Source organism: Dipodomys merriami, unplaced genomic scaffold (assembly GCF_024711535.1).
Source record: "Dipodomys merriami isolate MVZ:Mamm:240054 unplaced genomic scaffold, mDipMer1.0.p SCAF_34, whole genome shotgun sequence".
Taxonomy (NCBI): Eukaryota; Metazoa; Chordata; class Mammalia; order Rodentia; family Heteromyidae; genus Dipodomys; species Dipodomys merriami.
Window position 1 is genome coordinate 15,170,193 of NW_027204937.1, and position 19,632 is coordinate 15,189,824.

The 19,632-nt window shown below is 49.3% G+C and overlaps 1 protein-coding gene and 1 long non-coding RNA gene across 2 annotated transcripts in view; one reads left to right on the plus strand and one right to left on the minus strand.

The window, feature by feature from the left end:
- Positions 1-3,320: 3,320 nt before the first annotated feature.
- The window catches only part of LOC138803452 (uncharacterized), a 33,365-nt gene continuing 17,053 nt past the window's right edge, over positions 3,321-19,632 (minus strand). The window contains exons 2-5 of the long non-coding RNA XR_011364946.1: positions 15,505-15,663; positions 5,562-6,606; positions 5,342-5,463; positions 3,321-3,762 (exon numbers count right to left, since the gene is read on the minus strand). This is a non-coding gene — a long non-coding RNA (uncharacterized lncRNA). The remainder of the gene's footprint in view (positions 3,763-5,341; positions 5,464-5,561; positions 6,607-15,504; positions 15,664-19,632) is intronic.
- Positions 3,942-19,632, plus strand: part of LOC138803449 (solute carrier family 2, facilitated glucose transporter member 1) — a 31,332-nt gene continuing 15,641 nt past the window's right edge. The window contains exons 1-2 of the mRNA XM_069987484.1: positions 3,942-4,177; positions 16,968-17,063. Of these exons, the coding sequence (XP_069843585.1) occupies positions 4,160-4,177; positions 16,968-17,063 (114 nt within the window). The 5' untranslated portion in view covers positions 3,942-4,159. The remainder of the gene's footprint in view (positions 4,178-16,967; positions 17,064-19,632) is intronic.

Consider the following 19,632-nt stretch of genomic DNA (forward strand, 5'->3'; position numbering starts at 1 on the left):
CTTGCCTTTAAAGGCAAAAGATCCTTTTCCGGGCTCCACTTACTCACTCCAGACTCCCGGGCTACATAGGACCCGCCCGGCATAGCACCGCCCCATCCCTCAGGCCCAGGGCCCATTTTCGTGCTCTCAGACACGCACTGAGCAGGAGCCCGCATCAGGCATCAGCCAGTGCACCTGGCACCTCCCAGCCAGTCCCCAGGGTATTTTTTCTTTTTCCCCTGACTGTCTGGGGCTCGAGTAGCTTGACAGCAACTCAGACATTGTGAGTTCCTTCCATGGCTAAAGTCAGTCTCCAGGAAACAAAGCTGCCAGTGTGGGCCTTGGAGAGGGGATGCATTAGGCAGCTTCAAGATGAATGCTGGGCTCCACCATGTCTTCACACTCCCTTTAGAGTCTCAGGTAGGGAAGGCTTTGGGGAAATGGAGATTTCTTCTGCTCCTGTTTCTGCTCAACAACTCTCCATGGCTCTCCATTACCTACTGAGTAAACTCCTGGAAGCCTTCATGATCCTACCTCTTCAGCCTCTTCTCCCTCTCCCTCTTCAACCTCCCAGGAGCCAACCACACCACCTGGAGCCACTTAATGGACACTTTGGCTTAAGCTGCTAATTTTTGTTTCCTTTCTAGACTTCGGTAGTCCCTCTTTTGCCTCAGGCCTGCTCAGATACTTCTCTTCAGCCCCCACCCCACCCCACCCCATTCCCCTCCCCTTTAAATTCTGTTTCCAAGGACTCAGTTACCAAAATAACAAACCAGTCCCCTGGAGAATCTAACCTCTGATCCAGTATCCAATAGCTTCTGATGACCTGGCCTTTAAGCAATAGCCTCCAGGGATCATAAAACACAGAGAGAAGATGCCAAAAAGTGGAATTTCAAGCAGGCAATGAGGGGTCTGTGTCTGGGCAGGTATGGTCAGGTGGGGCAAAGGTAAAGCTGCTTTGCTGGCTAACTCTGCTTTGTCCTCAAGTGCCACCCTGGCCACGGGATGGGGATTTGCCTGAACTCCTGATATCGAGAATAAGTAGAGTTATTGGGATAAACCTTTATCCCCAGGCTGACCTAGGAGGGGACTGTAATGTCCATTTTATAGATCTGAGTCTTGAGGCTCAGAGGAGAGCAGAGTTGTATTCAGGGACATCTAGCAAGTATAGTAGACCCTGTGGTAGGAGGTTCCAAAGGAAACAGCTGTTGAGAAGAAAAACCACGAGTACTCAGGATGCATAATGTGCAACACAGGCTTGGTTCACTTTCAATAACACTGCTCAATTTCTACCAAAAACATTCAGCCTTTCAATAGATAGAGAAACACAACCATCAAGACCATAGAACTGATTAAGGCTCCACACCAACTAAGCTGCTGGATGCACATAGGAAGGTAAATATTTTGTTTTTTGACATTTCTTTTGATGTTTATTTGACCATGCTTGGTTAAAGCTATGTACAATAAATCCGTGAAAAAGCCAGCCAGGTGCCAGTGGCACACACCTGTAACCCTAGCTACTCAGGAAGCTGACAATCAATCGAGGTTCAAAACCAGCCCATGCAGGAAACTCCGTGAGACCCTTATCTGCAATAAACCATCAAGAAGCCAGAAGTGGAGGTGTAGCTCAAGTGGTAGAGTGCCAGCCTTGAGTGAAAAAGCTAAGGGACAAGCCTTGGCCCTGAGTTCAAGCCTCCAAACGGGCACCAAAAAAAGCAATAATTAAATCTCCAAATAAAGTAGTCTTACTATACATTTCAAGACAGAGACTTCACAAGTCTAAATCTGGGATCCCATCCTTGATCTCAGGATGCAATCCAGAATTATTCTCTAACTTTCTGCTACCTTTGTGCCTCCTCTTCTCATGGACAAAAACTCCTATTGAGCCTTCCAAACCATTTTCACATGGCCTCCCAAAAGCTCTCCCCCCTCCCTCTCCTTCCCCTTCAGTACAAATCCTGCTTCTCTATAAAGACTTATCCTGTGCACTTGACCTGGGGACAGGGATGCCCATCCTCTCTCTTGCTGTGCCTTTAGGCTAACCATAGAGTTTTATGCCCTCGCGTCTGAGAAAGTGGTCAGTACAAAGCTGTGTGACCCATGGGCTGAGTGGGGCATACCCACACCTGGGAAGCTGCAGCCTATTGACTGCACGTGTGAGAACTTGGGGAGGCCAGGGAGAGACACTAAGCAGGGAGGTAGCCAAACCTGAAAGAGCGATTAAAGACTAAAATGTCTGTGCTATCCAGACAGATGGTGGTGGAAGGGACCCCAGAGTCAAGCTGAGCAGCCACTCACTCCTCTGGTCACTCTTCCCTTGCTCTACTCATTCATCTTCTGTCCAGGCTGCCAATATTGCTCTCATTCTGGGGGGACAGTCAGAGGATAGTGGTGAACTCAGGATCATCAAGGGATAAAGGGAGCTAAAGATCCACTTGATGGAGTCAGTAGCGCTTCTGGAGGAGCACCTACTCCTGGACTGATTTTGGCATGGGGAGGTAGGCCCACCTAGTTGTGCTGTGAGCCCAAGATCTGCTGTGAGAGGTGAGTGGAACCTGTGAACTGGGCCCTAAGGAAGGACCTTGATGGCTAGGCTCGGGCTTCACTCTTGCCACAACACCAGATACACAGTTGAGCAGGAGACTAATATAGTCAAGAATGGAAAACCAGAGGAGACAACGGAGAAGGGAAATTTGGATGAGGGAGGAATGGAAGGTGCAGTTAGGAAGATGTGATGCTCTGACACCCTGGTGAGGATACTCAACTTTCCAGGCTTAGCACTGAGAGACTGCAGACACTGCAGCCCTGGGCAGGGCTGTGCTCAAAAGGGCCTGCTCTCTTCCAAGATAAACCAGAGTTTCTGATTGAAACCAGCCCCACCATGATCCCTGCCACAGGAAAGGGACCCTCAGCCCTTAATCTAGGATTCTGCCCAGATGTTGAGACTGTGGTCTTTCCCTTCATGACGTCTCACTGCTCTAGAAGAGGAAATTAAGTTAAATCAGATGACCACAACACAACTCCATTCCCAGGAACTGTGGACTTACCTTGTGTCAGCACATGCTAAAAACTTCATGAATTCACCTGCAAGTTGTAATTTTTTTTTTTTTTTTTAGCACTTAGGCTGTATTGTAAATTTCATGTCACTCAGAAAAAAAAACATGGACCTGGCTGGGGCTGGTTTACAGGTAAGGCGGCTCAACGCCAGGTCTTCTGTGTCCTTAACCATTCAGCCTCTCATGTCCTCACACTTGGGTGTCACCGTGGGTTGATTACCTGGACGGTCAGAAGTACAGGAAGACCTCGAGGAGGAGGTGATTTTACAGCAGGGCATAGGTAGACAGAGGTTTATTTTTATTTTTGGCAGAGGGCCCAGCTAGGGCAAAAGCAGGGAGGCGCTTCACCGGGGAACAGGAATGTGGAGGGTAGGAAGAGGGAAGGGAGAACTCCATCACAGAGCGGGACCTCCCGCAGTCTCTCTAAAATACTACTTAATGCCGCTTCCCACGTAAGAGACAGCTGTAAATACTTGGTAAATGTTGACTCACTTAATCTCCCTAACAACCCTAGAAGGTCGTACTACGATGATCTCCAGTTTAACAGACGTTGTTCCGTGGCACCGTGAGGAATCTAGAGTCTTCAAGCGCTACTCTACGCGGCTTCCAGTTTGCTTTCCGGCCAAAGCACCAGCTCCTGCGTTTTGCTAGGAGGCCACGGAGGCTCAGAGAGGTGTGCACACTTGCCCAGGGTCACACAGCGAGCGCCCCCACAGGTCCCGGAGTACTGCAAGTAGACAGACAGCCAGCGCAAAAGAGGCCGTCAGAAATCCTCCACCCCTCGCCCCCTCACCCCCACCCCTCGGCCCCCCTTCCCTCAGAGCCACGCCCCGGACGTGTGGGGACCCAGGCCCCGCCCCAAGGCTCTGCCCACAGGCCAGCCAATAGCCGGGGTCCTATAAACGCTCGCTTTGCGAGCTCCGTGCGATTGGCAAGAGGTAGCGCCCGAGTGGGGTAGGTCGGGGGCTGCGAGTCCCGGAGCGAGCCCACCAGAGCGCGGGAGGCCCAGCGACGGCGGGAGTCGGAGTCGGAGTCTCGGGAGCCCAGCGGAACCGGAGCCGGAGCGCACCGCTCGTCGCCGCCCGCGCACTCGGCGCTGCCAGAGCCACCGGCGCCGCGCGGCCATGGAGCCCAGCAGCAAGGTGAGTGGCGCGCCGCGGGCCTCCCGCCGGAACAAAGCGGGGACCCGGGCCACCTCCCCGCCCGCGCCGGGGGCCGGGGCCGGCGGCGCGCCTCTCCGAGCCCCGCTCCGAGCCGCCCCGGGAGCGCGCTGGCCGGGGGCTCGGGGTCCGCGAGCCCGAGGGCGCCGCGTGCGTGTTTGGCGCCAGCACCGAGTCCCCGGCTTCCTTCCGGAGGCGCCGCGCCATCCACGCGGCCCGGCGGGAGCCGGGGACACTGGGCCCCAGCGCGGCACGTCGCGCACGACCTCGGCTGCGGCAGCCCTGCGCCGGCTCCTCCCGGCGCGGGGGAGGGGGGCCCGAGCGCGGCGCCCATTGGCTGAGCGAGCCGAGCCCCCGGCCCGGCCCCGGCCCCGGCGCGGAGGAGGCGGGACCCGCCCGCGCGTCCCGCGGCTGTCCTGGCGGCCGCTCCCCTCGCCGGGACCCCCGCGGTGCGTCCCCGGCCCCGCGCGGTGCTCGCGCCGGCCTCCCGAGATGCCCGGGCGGAGGGAACTTCCTGCAAGCCGGCCGAGGGGGCGAGGGCGCCGGGCACGCTCCCCTGACTCCTCTTCCCGAGTAACCCGGGGAGACGGGCTGCGAAGAGGCACGTGGGCCGGGCACCGGGGGCTGCCGGCGCGAATTCGGGGCTGGGAAGGGGTCCCCGGGCTGGAGTTGAGCTCCCGGAGCGCCCAGCAGCGAGGGACTTCGTCCTCTTTCGATGGGGCCCGGATCTGATCTCTCCTCTCCTCTCTTCTTTCTGATCTCTCCTCTCCTCTCTTTCCTCTGTTTCTCTCCTCTCCCCCCCCCCCCCCCCAACCCCTTCGTCTGTGAATCGGCTGTTCCAGCAAGGGATATTTGTGACTCTGCCCCCAGAGCGGTTGCTTTTCAACAAGTATTTTTGAGCCTCCTCTGCTATGCAGGGCATTGTTTTTACCCCTGTGGGTCCTTGCCTAGAACATTTTCCAGGGTATTTCTTAATTTTAAAATATTCCAAGTAGTTAAGAACCTCTTTGGATCTTTCAGTCTCCTGGGCTGGGAAGACGACACAGGGATGTGCCCTTCTACACACACACAAACACACACACACACACACCTCTTTTTTAACCTGGGATTCCAGCAGGTCCAGCACTGAAGTCTGAATTGCCCTACCTGTGAGCTGTTGGTGACTCCAGGTTGTCAGAGGAAAAAGTCCCCTCCATACCCGTTGAACTCTGATGACTTGGGGTCCTTTTTGCCTCTTGGTTCTCGGGACTCCTCAAGTGCCTTCATGGCTATGCCAAAGTAGTGGTGTGTAACAGTGACAATACAAGAAAAGCAATCAGCACAGTGACAAGGCTGAGACTTCAAAAAAGCCCAAATAAATGCTTACTTGTGTTGTCTTCTGACCTCTGGCAGGCCACACTTTCTCCAAGGAACTTGTTTTCGTTTCTTTAAGGAGAAAGAACTGTGCATGTGGTATATATACCAGACCTGCGTAGTTACAGTGAGTGGATAAATGAATATTTTGACTGCAGACAGAAGAGAGGAGAAAATTACCTGTCACTTAACAGTTTACCCAACTTGTGGCTAAAATGTCTCTCAGTTATCATTGACCACATAGCCCTGATGCGCTTCATCACCCCCAAGGGAGCTCAGAGAAGGGAAGTAACTTTCTTGAAGTCTACAGTTACTAATGGGCAGAGCTGGATTTGAACCCAAGGAGAAAGGGCTTTCATCCCTGCGTTCGCTGTCCCTTTTCACGGCCATGTCTTGAATTTTGAGCTGAGGGGAGAAAGTTTGCCTAACTTCGAGGACACCTGTGCCATCGGGTGTGAGTGCTACAGCAGGTGGGTGATTTTTGCAGTGTTTTTGAAATTTTGCACTGCCTCTCCAGTAAATTGTGTTGGAGTGCTTCCTTCCCGGAGCTGAACTGTATTTCTAAACTCATATGTATGGACTTTTACCTATGAGTGTATGTGCCTGTATCAAATGGAAATCTTAAAATATAAGGTAGCAGTTATGGTAATATTTTCACCCCTAAAAGTTCTCTATTTATTGTGTACACATTCTGGAATAAAGCCCCCTGCCTAGGAAATTGCTGGAGAGCTTGTCTCATTTGGTCTGGTGATTCTGCCATGTTTCCTTCCATCTTGGAAGGGAACTGACTCTGCAGCCTTCCCAGTGTGCTCCCAACAGTAACGAGCTTAATGGAGTAGAAGGTATAGAGGGAACAGGTGGAATTTCCTGGCCAGCCAGGGCTTTTGTCCATCATTTCTCCTGGGCAGCAAGGAAGAGTGAGCCCTGCCTCGGGCTGTCTCACTCACCTCACCATTTTGTAATGAATTTTATGTAGTCCAGGATGGCCTCTACTTTAACAATTTGTTTCTGTCATCCAGGCAAAGGAGAACCTGGAAAACTTCAAGGTTTCTCAGCACCTGCTGGTACAAAGAGCATAGGTGTTAGTAATCCTGCAGTGTGGTTTTAAATCCCAATTTAGCTTAGTTGCTTCATCTGCTGACCAATATTGTTTCTATCATTAGAATGTAAGAATTCAGGGGGTAAAAGTGTGGGTGTCTTTCCTCACAGATGCTCCTTGCTTCTTGAACTCTCGTGATACATTGAGTTCACATGGGCCTCGGCCACTTTTCAGAAGTCTGGCAGTGTGGGGTGGGGTTCTTTTTTTGGGGTGGAGAGAGAAGGCTCTAAACTATTAGTACTATAATCAGATAAATCATGAAAGCTCCCACTGGTCAGTTCTTCCCAGTAGGGTTTTGTCAGGAAGCTGGTATGCAATGAGAGTCAGACTCAAAAATGAGATCAGCTAGTATGGCTGCCTACCTGGCTTTCGGCTTCTTTGTTCCCAGCTACCTGCCTAGTGAGTCTACTCTAAGAGAGTTTAAAAAGGTATTTTCACAGAACTAGGGTTGTAGCTCGGTGGCACGACATTTAACCTAGTACGTGAGGCCCTGGGTCCCATCTCTAGCATTACAAAAATAAAGAGGAAAAGTGAAAACATTTCATGTTCATCATCTTCCTGTGCTCCTCATAGCTTCAAGGTTCAGTGAAAAAAAAATGACCTTGTCAAGGTCACATACTGAACCTCTCACACTAAAACTACCTTTCACAGGATGATATTAAAAGGATAAAGGAAACTAGCATGTAGAACTTCCAGCCATTTGTCAGATGGGGAATCTGAAGCCAGTGAAAGGGAAAGACAACTCAGATCTGCCAGAGAAGAGTTGAGGTGTTCTACGGTGTTAAGAGAAATGCTTCTCCGTTCCCAGAGTTCTGTGACATTGTCCACCCTCCTCAGACAGTAGAAATTCATAAGCCCAGGATTTCCCAAGCCTTTTCTGGCTACATTAGAAGTATGAAGGCTGTGTTAGATACAACATTTCTGTTAATGGAAACAAGTAGAGCTGTGTCCTAGCTTTTCTGGTGTCCTCAGTTTCCTTCTGTGTGGATGTGGTGCGACTGGCCTTGTGCTGGTGGCTATTTTAAGTGGTAAACCTTTGCATGGCTAGGCTGGCTATACAAACAACGTAAACAGCCTCAAGATGATCCTTGTCCTATTCTGAGCCATCCAGGGATTCCACCCTAATTGCCCCAGAGCTAAATCTCCTGATAATCAGCTTGTGGCTTCAGCAGGGAGCTCAGCTCGGTCCAGTCCTGCTGATCACAGGGTGTCAGGGACCAGAGCTCCAGCTCCAAGGGCCCCCTCCCCTCCATGACTGGCAGAAATGACAAGGCCTGAGACAAAAACAGGAAACTGCAGCAGTTGGGGTCTGCAACCTCACCCCTCACCTCACTCTTGGGCATAGAAATGACAAAGCCACTCAGTCTGGTAACCAGTGTCCCCAAGATGGTGGAGGCCAGGAAGGCTCCTGGCTAGACTCCTGGGCCCAGGGAGGCTGTGTCCAGGCTGGCAGACCCAACCCTGGCTACCAAAACAGACCTCCAATTGTTACCACCCTCCAGGGGAGGGATTGAGTGAGAGGGGTGGAGTGAAGCCTGAGGCTCTGTCATCCAGCCACCAGGCCTGGCAGTAGTGGATGCATAAACATTGGGGTTTTGTGGTAAGGGAGCCGGGGCTCCCAAGGTTTCAAACTTGGGAAAGGGAAAATGTAGGAGGGTTCATTCCCTAAACCATTTTGCTGGCTTTGGCCTCTCCAGAGCCTTTATACCTTGAAAGAGGAGAGAGCTCTTGCTGAGCCTCAGATGATAGAGGCTTTGGCTACAGAGGCCTCTGCCCAAATTACATCTCCCCTAGCCTGGAATTTGGGAGTGTGAAGGAAACGGAAGGGATACATCAGACACAGCTCTGCATTTATTTGACCTTAGGCCAGCCACAAGTCTGTGGGAGTGGTGTCCCCAGCCCTGGTAAGGATAATGCTCCCCTCTGGGTCAGGTGCACGAAGGCTTGCCAGGAGCACAAGGTCTGTGCAGCAGTCTTGGGGAGGGGTGCTGGGGAGCCAAAGTAATTTTCAAGGCAGTGATCGGCTTAAGGCCCTCTGCTGGTGGAAGGGTGGGACTTAATTGGAATGGGGGCAGCTAGAGGAAAGAAAGAGCTTCCTTAGCACCCCCACAGCATCCACCTTCCCTGAGCACTTCCTTACTCTGTCTTTGCTGAGTACCTCCTCCTGCTCTGTCTTGCCTGAGCATCTCCTCCTGCACTTGGCCTGTATCTTCCTCAGCTCCCCATTAACATGGGCATGTGCTGGCTTGGGGTGGCTCTTACAGTATGCCAAAGCTACTCCCCAGGGTCCTGGCCCCAGATGTATGTCTGTACTTCTCTGAGCTCACCCCACCACTCACTCTACTATAGGCTTGGTTGGGTTCTTCCTATGGTATGGCTATGAATGACGTGTGGTGGCCGTGTTATTCACATGAAGTTATTCACATGTTATTCACATGAAGTAGCCATGAAGTTAGGTAATGTCTATCTATAGCATGGTGGTGGCAGTCTTCAGCTTTCTGAATGGTGGCGCCGGTCTCTATAGGTGTTTCCTGCACACGGCTGGGTGCTGGCCTGAGCACAGGCCCGAGCCCGAGCGGCCTGGCAGCCAGCTGTCTTCATCAGTGTTGTGGGTGGCATCAGCATGTAGACGACACTCCCCAGTGACCCTGGCTGCTGTTTGGGGGCATGGTCACAATCCTCTGAGCCTACTCCACACAAAAAGGTTGTAAAGACCATGCCCCTTCCCCACTCCAGAACTATAAGACAGACAGACAGACAGACACACACACACACACACACACACACACACACACACACACACACACACACACACACACACACACACACACACACACACACACACACACACACACCCCTACCTCTCTCAGTACTCCTGTTTCTCCTGCCATCTCATGCCACATACAGCTGGACGCACCTCTCACCATCCATCTCCTGACCAGTGAGGTTGCCCCTACAGTGCTATCTATCATTTGACATTCATTAAAGACTTGACATGTCTATGAAGCAGCCTTTACCTCCCAGTGGGATAAAACCTTAGGTAGAATACTCGATTGTGGATCACCATTTACTCCAACATTTCTGGAGCCAGTGTATGGGCCTTTCAAGCCCTGGCATTGGAGCTGTGTCCAATAACACTCAGATGTGACTGGAAAAGAAACTGGATAAAAATTTTAAACCCAAAACACTAAAAAACAAAACAAAACCTTTCAAGAAATGGAGCCATTTAAAGAAACATAAAAGTAAGAGAATAAATGCTTTCTTCCAGTTGTCAGAGCTCAGTGCTCACCTGAAGAGATCTTTTTGGTGTGTATGTGTAGAAATATGCCCATAAATGAAGTATTTGTGTAACTGGTTCATACTTTCTACAGGGTCTCTGCAGCTTATTCTGTTCACCAACCTTAGTCTTTCAGGTACTTAAGCCAGTTTCCACACACAAAGCGATTTGCTTTTCTTTACAGGAAAAAGTACATTCTATATGTATTTTACCTCAATCTTTTTCCTTTTAACATTTCACCCTTGGACTCAAGTCCATAAAGATGTGTTGCATTCTTTTGAGCAGCTACATAATACTTAGGCATGTCCCACCACACCCCTACACTTACTTTCTTCAGACCTCTTTCTACTGATAGATTAACATGTATTTCTTTTCTCTGTCTGGCCCTCAAAAGTATCAAGTTGCACAGGCAGGGATTTGGTTTAGTTTATTGCAAAGCCCCATTGACTAGGATTGTGGGAGGAACATGCACTTGGGCATAATCTTACTTAGTAATATCATAGGAAAGCTTCAGTTTTGGAGAACAGGAAAATTCTTAGGATAAAGGACTTTCATAAGGTCATATAATAGGGGAGGAGCAGTGATCTTTGCCTATGTCTAGTGTTGTCACAATTACTTTATTTGAGCTGAGCTGGGGCCCATTTTACCACTGAATAAACACCTCCTTAGATGTCCACAGCCTAGTTCATGCACACAGTCCAAGGAGGAAATCGTTTGTATTTAACATCTCATCCTAGGATGAGTACCTTTTTCAGTTATTTAGGGAGAGTAATGTGGTTATGCCTGATAGGCTTCAAAAATCATGAACGGTTTGTGAATTAGGTTTGCATCTATAGTAGTTCAGGAATTGGGAATGTAAAAAAGAAATTGACAAATTTTCTATTAAGGGCTAGAGAATATTGTTGGCTTTGTGGTCCCAGGTTCTGCTTCAACCACTAAGCCGAACTGTTTTTTATATGTAATGTAAATAATAGGTAAATAAAAGAGTATAGCTATGTTCCAACAAAACTATTTATGGTCCCTGAAATTTGAGTTGAAATTGTTTTCATGGATCACAAAATCTAGTCCATGCCTCCCCTCTTCTCCCCTTCCCCCACCAGTCACCTAGAAATGGAAAGCCCATTCTTAGCTGTATTTGACCCCTAGAGTAGGTTTGGGGGAGGGTAGTTTGGCCAACCTTGGCTTAGAGCAAAATTCAGCAAAGTGTCCAAAAGGTTCCAGAGCTGGAGCCTAGGCTGTCTGCCCCAGTGCAGAATGGACAAGGCCCAGAGAGTTGCTGGAATGGAATTTGACCTACATAGAAAACAGGTAGAAACCTTGTTTCCTTCAGAGACCAGTACTCAGAAATGGGGGGATGGGGACGGACCTGACCAGGAAGGATATAGAACCTGGCATTAGTGGCACCTCTGTCCTGATTTGAAGCTGAACAGAGCCTTAGGAAGCTGTGGGTATGAGAAACCTCCTGATTCTCCCTTGAAGTGGGAGCAATCTCTCCCCAGAGCATGGTGGCTAAATCAGGATGTGTGAAGCAGTCCCTGGCAGCGCGCCTACCACCTTGCTGGTAGTGCTGATAAGGGCCCAGCTCCCTCCTCTCTTCCCCCTTTCAAGATTGACTAGCAACTTCTGCCTTCAGGGCCATTGCCCAGTGCCTAGGCTCAGTCATGCAAGAATTCTTGAAGGAAATGGCTTCAAGTAGAATCAGTTCTTAATCTGAAGGCCAGGCTTTCTGGGCTAGGTCAGAGGCTAAAACACCAGGCTAGAGATCCAAAGAACTCAAATGCCAGCGCTGTCTTTTATTTGCTGAATAAACTGATTGCGTGTTCTTAGACTGTAGGTTTCCTGTCTAACAAATGAGGGTTGCAAAGCAATCTGCAATATGGGAGGGGGAGGTTTTTTTTTTTCTCTCTCTCTTAAATCCTTAGAGCTTTGTTTAAATTAAATCAAATTAAAGGCAAGGGGGGAGCTGTCATGGCTCCTGCGAAGCCTCTTGACCCAAGCTCCAGCACACCCTTGACAACCATGCAGGAAGCAGTGGGAACAGGACAAGGTGGAAACAATAGATGGATGACTGGATACAGCCAGCTCAGTCCCTCCCACAGGAAACACCCTGCCTCCAAGTGGCAGTACCACCGCTCTCTCTCAGTCAGTATTGACTGAGAACCTGCTGCGGGCCAAACCCTGGTGGAGAGAGAGTGCTTCAGGAAGAGAACACAGAGAGGGGTCAAAAGGCCACACTAGGCCATCCATATTCCCAAGTGTGTGGATGAAAGGTTTCAAAGCTAACACCTCACCAATGGCTCCTGGAGAGAAGGAGAACTCTCAGTTTACTCTCTGAATTAGGATAAATTAGAAAAGAGATGGTAAGATGGGGACAAGATAACCCCCTGTATACCAGAGGCTGAGCCTAGCCCTTGGTGCTCTGAGGATTGGGAGAACCGGCCTGACTCAGTGTCTTCACTGCAGCCCTGTGGGCTTGGGATCGGTTTGGGGGTGGAGGGGGGTGTGGAGGCAGAAGGTGTGCCCTTAGCCTGTTCCCACCTCTTAGAGCTCTCAAGTGCCAGTGCTCATCATGGTTTAATTGGCTCAGAATGAGCTCTGTTCCAGCATGTAATGCATGCACACGCACACGTGCTCACACGCTCACACACATACACATGCATGCATGCATGCACACATACACCGTGCACAGAACATGTTTTGCTCTTAATTAAATTGATAAATGGTGAGGTTTTTGTTTTACAATTGCCCTCTGCTTTTCCCTGTCTGGGACACTTTGGCTGCAGAGACGCTCAATCAAGGTTCCATAGTTAAGAGTTCCCACTTGGGAGTGGCAGATGGCAGTTAAGTTGGAGACTTCAGAGGTAGCAAGCACTTGGGCCTGAAAAAGCATAGAATGTACTAGAGGGTAGCTTCATTCTCAGAGGGTGATGACAGGGCTGTTGGAGAAACAAGACTCTCCTTTAAAAAGGCTTCCACAAGAAATCCACAAGCTATGAGGCTGGTGTCTAGCTTGCTACTTAAATAAATGCATGTTAAGTGAATGAATTTTACTTCTGATTTCAGATTCAGCCACAGGCTGGTTGTGGCAGAAAGATAACCGTGGCCCAATTGAGTATACCTTTGCGTCATAACCTGATTGAACATACACTGTTGAACTCTGCCAGGCTTCATGATCTGTACCAATATATACCAATATATAACTGGACAATAACCTTTCTTTGGTGGGGGGACAGTTCTGGGGCTTGAACTCTGGGCCTTGGCATTGTCCCTAAGCTTTTGTGCTCAAGACTAGTACTCTACCACTTGAGCCACACCTCCACTTCCAGCTTTTTATAGTTAATTGGACATGAGGGTCTCATGGACTTTCCTGCTCTGGTCGGCTTTGAACCTTGATCCTCAGATCTCAGCTTCATGGGTAGCTAGGGAGGCACTTACTTAATCCCCATTTCATAGGTAAGGGAACAGAGGACCACAGGCAGGACTATCTGGATCCCAACTCTAAGGTTAAAGGAAGTAGTTTGATGCATTTAAACCTTGGTGTCCTGATTCCAAGTCCAGCAGGTTATGATCGCCAATGAGAGTGGGAGTCAGGGGCCTGTGGCTAGTCTCAGTGCAGGAGTTGATCCAAGGGCTGGGATGGACTCTGCTTCTTTCCTATAGCTTACAAGCCTTGATGAGTTTTGTGGAACACCAGTTTCTTTTTCTTTCTTTCTTTTTTTTTGGGGGGTCCGGTTGTGGGGCCTGAACTCGGGGTCTGGGCACTGTCCCTCAGCTCTTCAGCTCAAGACTAGCACTCTACCACTTGAGCCACAGCGCCACTTCTGACTTTTTTCTTATTTCTTATGTGGTGCTGAGGAATCGAACCCAGGGCCTTATGCATGCAAGGCAAGCACTCTACCACTGAGCCACCTTCCCAGCCCAGAACACAAGTTTCTTAAGTCTGTTTCAGTCCCTCGTTCTCCACCCTTCCCCTCCTCCCCCCACACACACTGCACATACTGTTCTGTCTACCTGGAATGTAGTCTTGCCTCTAGTTTCCCACTTGGCAGACTCTGTTTGTCCTTCACACCCCAATTCCAATGTCACCTCCTGGGAACTCATCTTTGATTGTCCCCAGGCAAAAATAGAGGTTTCCCTCCAGGGTCCCTCAGTTCCCTGTACCACCCCTGCCACAGCCTGGACCAAATCGGCCTACATTATCTTTGTCTGCCTCCTCACCAGGACCTGCTGCCCCCATGCTTACTGACAGGTATAGGGTTACTCCTTCCTGAGTCTCAACAGAGACCACATGGGGTATGCGTGTGTGTGTTGGGGGGGAGCATGGGTCATTAAGTCTACTGAATTCTACTACAGCAGCCTGCCCCGGTAGGTGTGGATATAACTCAGGATTTATGAGGCAGGTTTTCTAAAGTGAAGTTTGACCTTGACCTGCCAATGGCCAAGTCTTGCAGAGGGGTTTGTCCTTAGCTCCCAACAGCCCCCACTCCCAGTCTAGCTTCTGCTCAGTGGATCCTCAGCTTCTGGCATCTGAGAAGTCAGACTTAAATAAAGCAGGGCCTGTAGTACAGTGCTTGTCTCACACAAGTTTCCGCATAAATTTTTCAAGGTCTAGGAATTGTCTAATCAATTTTCTCTTAATATTTTCTTATAAATTGCTTTGACGTAAACACTATGAAATTACCGGGCTTGTGAAAAATTATTTGGGGTAGGTGATATATTTACATGGATCAAAAATTTAAAAACGTGCTAGAGTACAAAGTGAATAGAGTACAAAGTGAAATCTTTTACCTTGCCACCCATCTCTCCAAGCTACATTACTACCTTTCCTATTCTCATGTGTGTGTGTGTGTGTGTGTGTGTGTGTGTGTGTGTGTGTGTGTGTGTGTGTGTGTGTGTGTGCGTGCGTGCGTGTGCCAGTGTGCCAGTACTGAGGCTTGAACTCAGAGCCTAGGCACCAAAGCTTTTTCACTTGAGGTTGGCACTCCACTACATAAGCCATAGCTCTACTTCTGGCTTTTTGGTGCCTAATTGGAGATAAGAGTCTCACAGACTTTTCTGTCCTGGCTGTCTTTGAATTGTAACTCTCAGATCTTACACTTAGACACCTGAGTAGCTAGGGTTATAAGTGTGAGCCCAGTTCCTCTGCATTCTTTTAAGTAGGCATGCTTATTCCCCATTCCTTCCAATTTTGATGTGTTTTGTTTTTATGCAGAAGGTTGCAGATCATACTGCTCTGGAGCTTGCTCTTAACTCTGCCACTTGGAGACTGTCCCAAATCAATACATAAAGAAATGAACCATATTCAGAGTCTTTAATGACCATTTCCTACAAGGGAGCAGGAAATGATTTTCTGTTTCTCCCTACTTTAACCCTATTATATGAAAATAAATTCTTGCTAAAACTTAAAAAAAAAAAGAACCTACTGTATTCCATTATGTACCTGTGCCTATCACATTCAGTCATTGACTTGCATTGCTAGTTGTATTTCTCTTTAATATGTACTTTACTAGAAGGATGCTTACTTTGCATTCATAAACATCACACCAGAATATCCCTGAGCTAATAATGCATGCGACTCACCAGACAGCCCAGCACATGAAGGTTTTAGCGGCTACCATTGAGTCTTTCTGCTAATGGTTAACACCTTACTAGAGGCTCTTCTTCAATCCCAGTGGTCACTTGAAGTCTGGACTTGTTCAGAGGCTTGTCACAAGTTCACCATATTTTCAAAACAGAGCCCTGAAAAAGAGTTGAGAGAAGGAAGACTTTGGGTAGATGGAGCCTTTTTGAGAATCTAGTGCTAATGGGCACTTCGTGGCAGATGGAAAACCCAGATGTGTAGGATAAGTGTCCAGAGATTAGCCAGAAAAGGAGAGACAAGACAGGTCAGTGGAAGGAAGGCCTTGTTGCTCTGACATAGAACAGGCTTTCAGTTGTGCACTGGGAGTAGCCGAAGTCTCCCTTCCTCTTTCTCAGCCAGGAATATGAGAACCATGACTTTGGTAATCCTTGTTCTTAAGAAGATCTACTTAGAACAAGTCTGATTTTTGGCCCGCCCAGCACTGTCTGTACCAGTCTCTAGCATTGTATGTGCCAGTCTTGAAGTTAGCACTTTGGCAATCTTGGCTCCCTTCTCCCACAACCAGTTCAGGACCTATCTTGTTGTATTTCCTGGCTGAAAAAGAGTACTCACCTTTGTCTAGCCAGCAGACACCTCTCTGGCCTTTTGCCTGTGTATAAGCAAGGCCCTTTCACCTGCTTTAACCTTCCTCTAGCCCTTTGCCCTAAGAAACACTTTGCCTGACAACTGTTAATTCACCTGTGTCCTGTACTGTTTTAGCTGGTATGTCAGCTGTGTAAAAGTAACCCTGGAAGCTCTTGGTTTGAGTGGCATTGCTATGAGGGGCCTAAAATGTGGGATCTAGAGCCCTAGTTCCCAACCTGTTTGTGCTGTGGAGCCCTGAGTGATACAAACTTGTTTTTCCTTCTCAGAGCCCAGGACAGGGTGGACCACGTCTCCAATGCTAACTAATGTGACTTGCCATTTCATAGACAAATGTAGAAGATGGGGAGGCAGTGGGAAAGGTGACCCATCCTGCTAGCATTCTGAGGAAATGGGCAAATGGGCTAGAATCAGAGGGCAGCACCTTTGAGCCCAGATTCACAGCTCTTCCTCCCATCTGTGCTGCTACTTTTATATAATATGCTTCTCCCTGTGCATGGAGGGCTGGTTTTTGGATCTCCAAAAGGATCTAGACTCCAAGTATGATTCCCACTAGAGAAATGAGACCCCAAAGAATCAAACCTGCCTGTAGAGAGAAGACTGATTCTTTTCTTCTGTCCCTGTAAAGTGGTGGAAGTCAGGTTTGGGCAGGTTTGGGCACCTGGAGTCAGGAAGTGGCTGAGTTTCCTGGAAGAAGGTCAGTGTGTTACCAGGAGTCAGGCAAGATATGTATGTGCACATGGGAGCCTGCCAGCCTAGGCTCTGCTGCAGTAACCTGAGCCTAGACACGTCTGTAACCATGTGGTTTCTTTCTCTGCAGAAAGTGACGGGCCGCCTCATGCTGGCCGTGGGAGGGGCGGTGCTTGGATCCCTGCAGTTTGGCTACAATACTGGAGTCATCAATGCGCCCCAGAAGGTAAGTGCTGTATACCATCCCTGCCTACAGATACCAACTTGCTCTGCATACCATACACTCCCCCACCCCCACCCACAACACACATACTCATGGCACCTGGATATCCAACTTGCCATCTGCCTCCCCAGGCAGGGCCCATGGAATACTGGGTTCTCTACAGATCATGTGGACCAATTTCCTGCCCAGCGCAGCCATTCATCATGACCAAAGCAGCACTCAGTACAGTGAGGCTGCATTAATCTGGTAACATGGGCCTCCCAAGGGCTTTTATAGAGCTTAGCTTCCTTGAGATTCACTGTTGTGAGCAAGGTAGGCTGGCAACCATCAACCCTGCAGGTGGAGAAAATGGCCAGAGGAGAAACCTGGTCAGCGTTACCACCACAGAGCGTGCGCACACACACAAACACACACACAGCGTTACCACCACAGAGCGTGCGCATGCACACACACACACACACACACACACACACACACACACACACACACACACACACACACAGAGCGTTACCACCACAGAGCACACACACAGAGGAGAAACCTGGTCAATAGAGCGCGTGTGCGCACGCACACACACACACACAGCGTTACCACCACAGAGCGCGTGCACATACACACACACACACACACACACACACACACACACACACACACACAGCGTTACCACCACAGAGCACACACACAGAGGAGAAACCTGGTCAGCGCTACCACCACAGAGCGCACGCACACACACACGCACACACACACGCACACACACACGCACACACACACACACACACACACAGAGCGTTACCACCACAGAACACACACACAGAGGAGAAACCTGGTCAGCATTACCACCACAGAGCACGCGCGCGCGCACACACACACACACACACACACACAGAGGCCAGAGGAGAAACCTGGTCAGTGTTACCACCACAGAGCACACACACACACAGAGCGTTACCACCACAGAGCACACACACACACACACGCACAGAGCGTTACCACCACAGAGCACACACACAGAGGAGAAACCTGGTCAGCGTTACCACCACAGAGCACGTGCGCGCGCGCACACACACACACACACACACACACACACACACACATGCCAGAGGAGAAACCTGGTCAGTGTTACCACCACAGAGCACACACACACACAGAGCATATTCCCTTATAAGGCATCCAGTTCCAGGCTGAAACTACCTCTAGAGGCCCTGTGCCAATCAAAGCCAAAAATGGCATCTCACCCTAGGGAACCACAGGGAGTGGAATCACTGGGATGTCAGGCCTGGAAGAGACCCTAGTGGTCACCTCCAGCCTGGCCTCTTGCTTAGGGAAAAGACAAGGAAAAGGGGGTCAGCAGGGAAAGGAGGTTGTAGCAGTCTCTCCTGTACCAGTCATTGGCATGTGTTTATGAGGTTGGGTGGTGACTTTCTTTTATAAATAGGAAAACAGAGGCCCAGGTCACATAGCTAGTGAGTAGTGGAAGCTCTTGTTTCTGTGGCCTCAGGCTGTCTTCCTAACCAACTGCCTTGCCATTAAGAAAAATTTTATATATTCTTAGGGAAGGCACATGAGAGTAGCAGACCATGTCTGCTGTCCATATGGGTGAGGCCAGACAGTGTGCCTAGCTTTCGGGGACCAGGGGTCTGTTATGGAAGAACTGGAAAACATGTAGAGTCAGAACGGCTTCTTCCAAGTAGGTGGGGGATGGTTGTGGGGACCACACCCACTGCTATAGAGCAGGTCATCAGGAAGGCTTGCCTTGCTGAGTCATACTGAGCTACAGCAGATCTCATGGGACTTTTCCAGGCTTGTCTGACATAGTGGCTATGGACCTAAACTTGGAACAGGCCCAAGCCCTGCTTTTACTAAATGCACTGTGTTTGTCAAGATATGTGCTCCCTTCTGGAATATTTTTTATTGTTGATAGTCATGGGGCTTGAACTCAGGGCCTGGGAGCTGTCCCTGAGCTCTTTTGCTCAAGGCTAGCGCTCTACTATGCTGAACTACAATACCATTTCCTGTTTTCTAGTGGTTAATTGGAGATAAGAGTCTCATGGACTTTGCTGCCCAGGCTGATTTCAAACCATGATCCTCAGATCTCCACCTCTTGAATAGCTAAGATTATAGGCATGAGCCACTCATGCCTAGCTCCTTCTAGAATCTGGATGGAAAGTCTGCAAGATGAAGAAATAGTTCTGCACACTTAAGTCCCCTGGAAACCCCCAAATTCATATCTAATTAGTCTCGGATGCTGTTCAAATCTCGAGGCTTTAGAACTGATTCTGATGTACAGCCTAGGTCAAGAACTACTAGATTAATTAATGTCTTGTTGGTGGCATCATGAGTTAGTAACAGAACTAACACTCTTAAGACAGGATAGAGGAGGTATTTCCTGTTCCTGGAACAGGGCAGGATAAGCAGGAGATTTGCAGAGGAGGGAAATAAAATGCCTAGAGGAAAGTAACACATGTTGAGTAAGGATGAACACTTTTATATGTCAATAAGTGGGACCAGAGGAGAGAAGTAGAGTCTTGAGGCCATTGCAAGCCAAAGTTAGACCACTATAGACCTTGTGAGT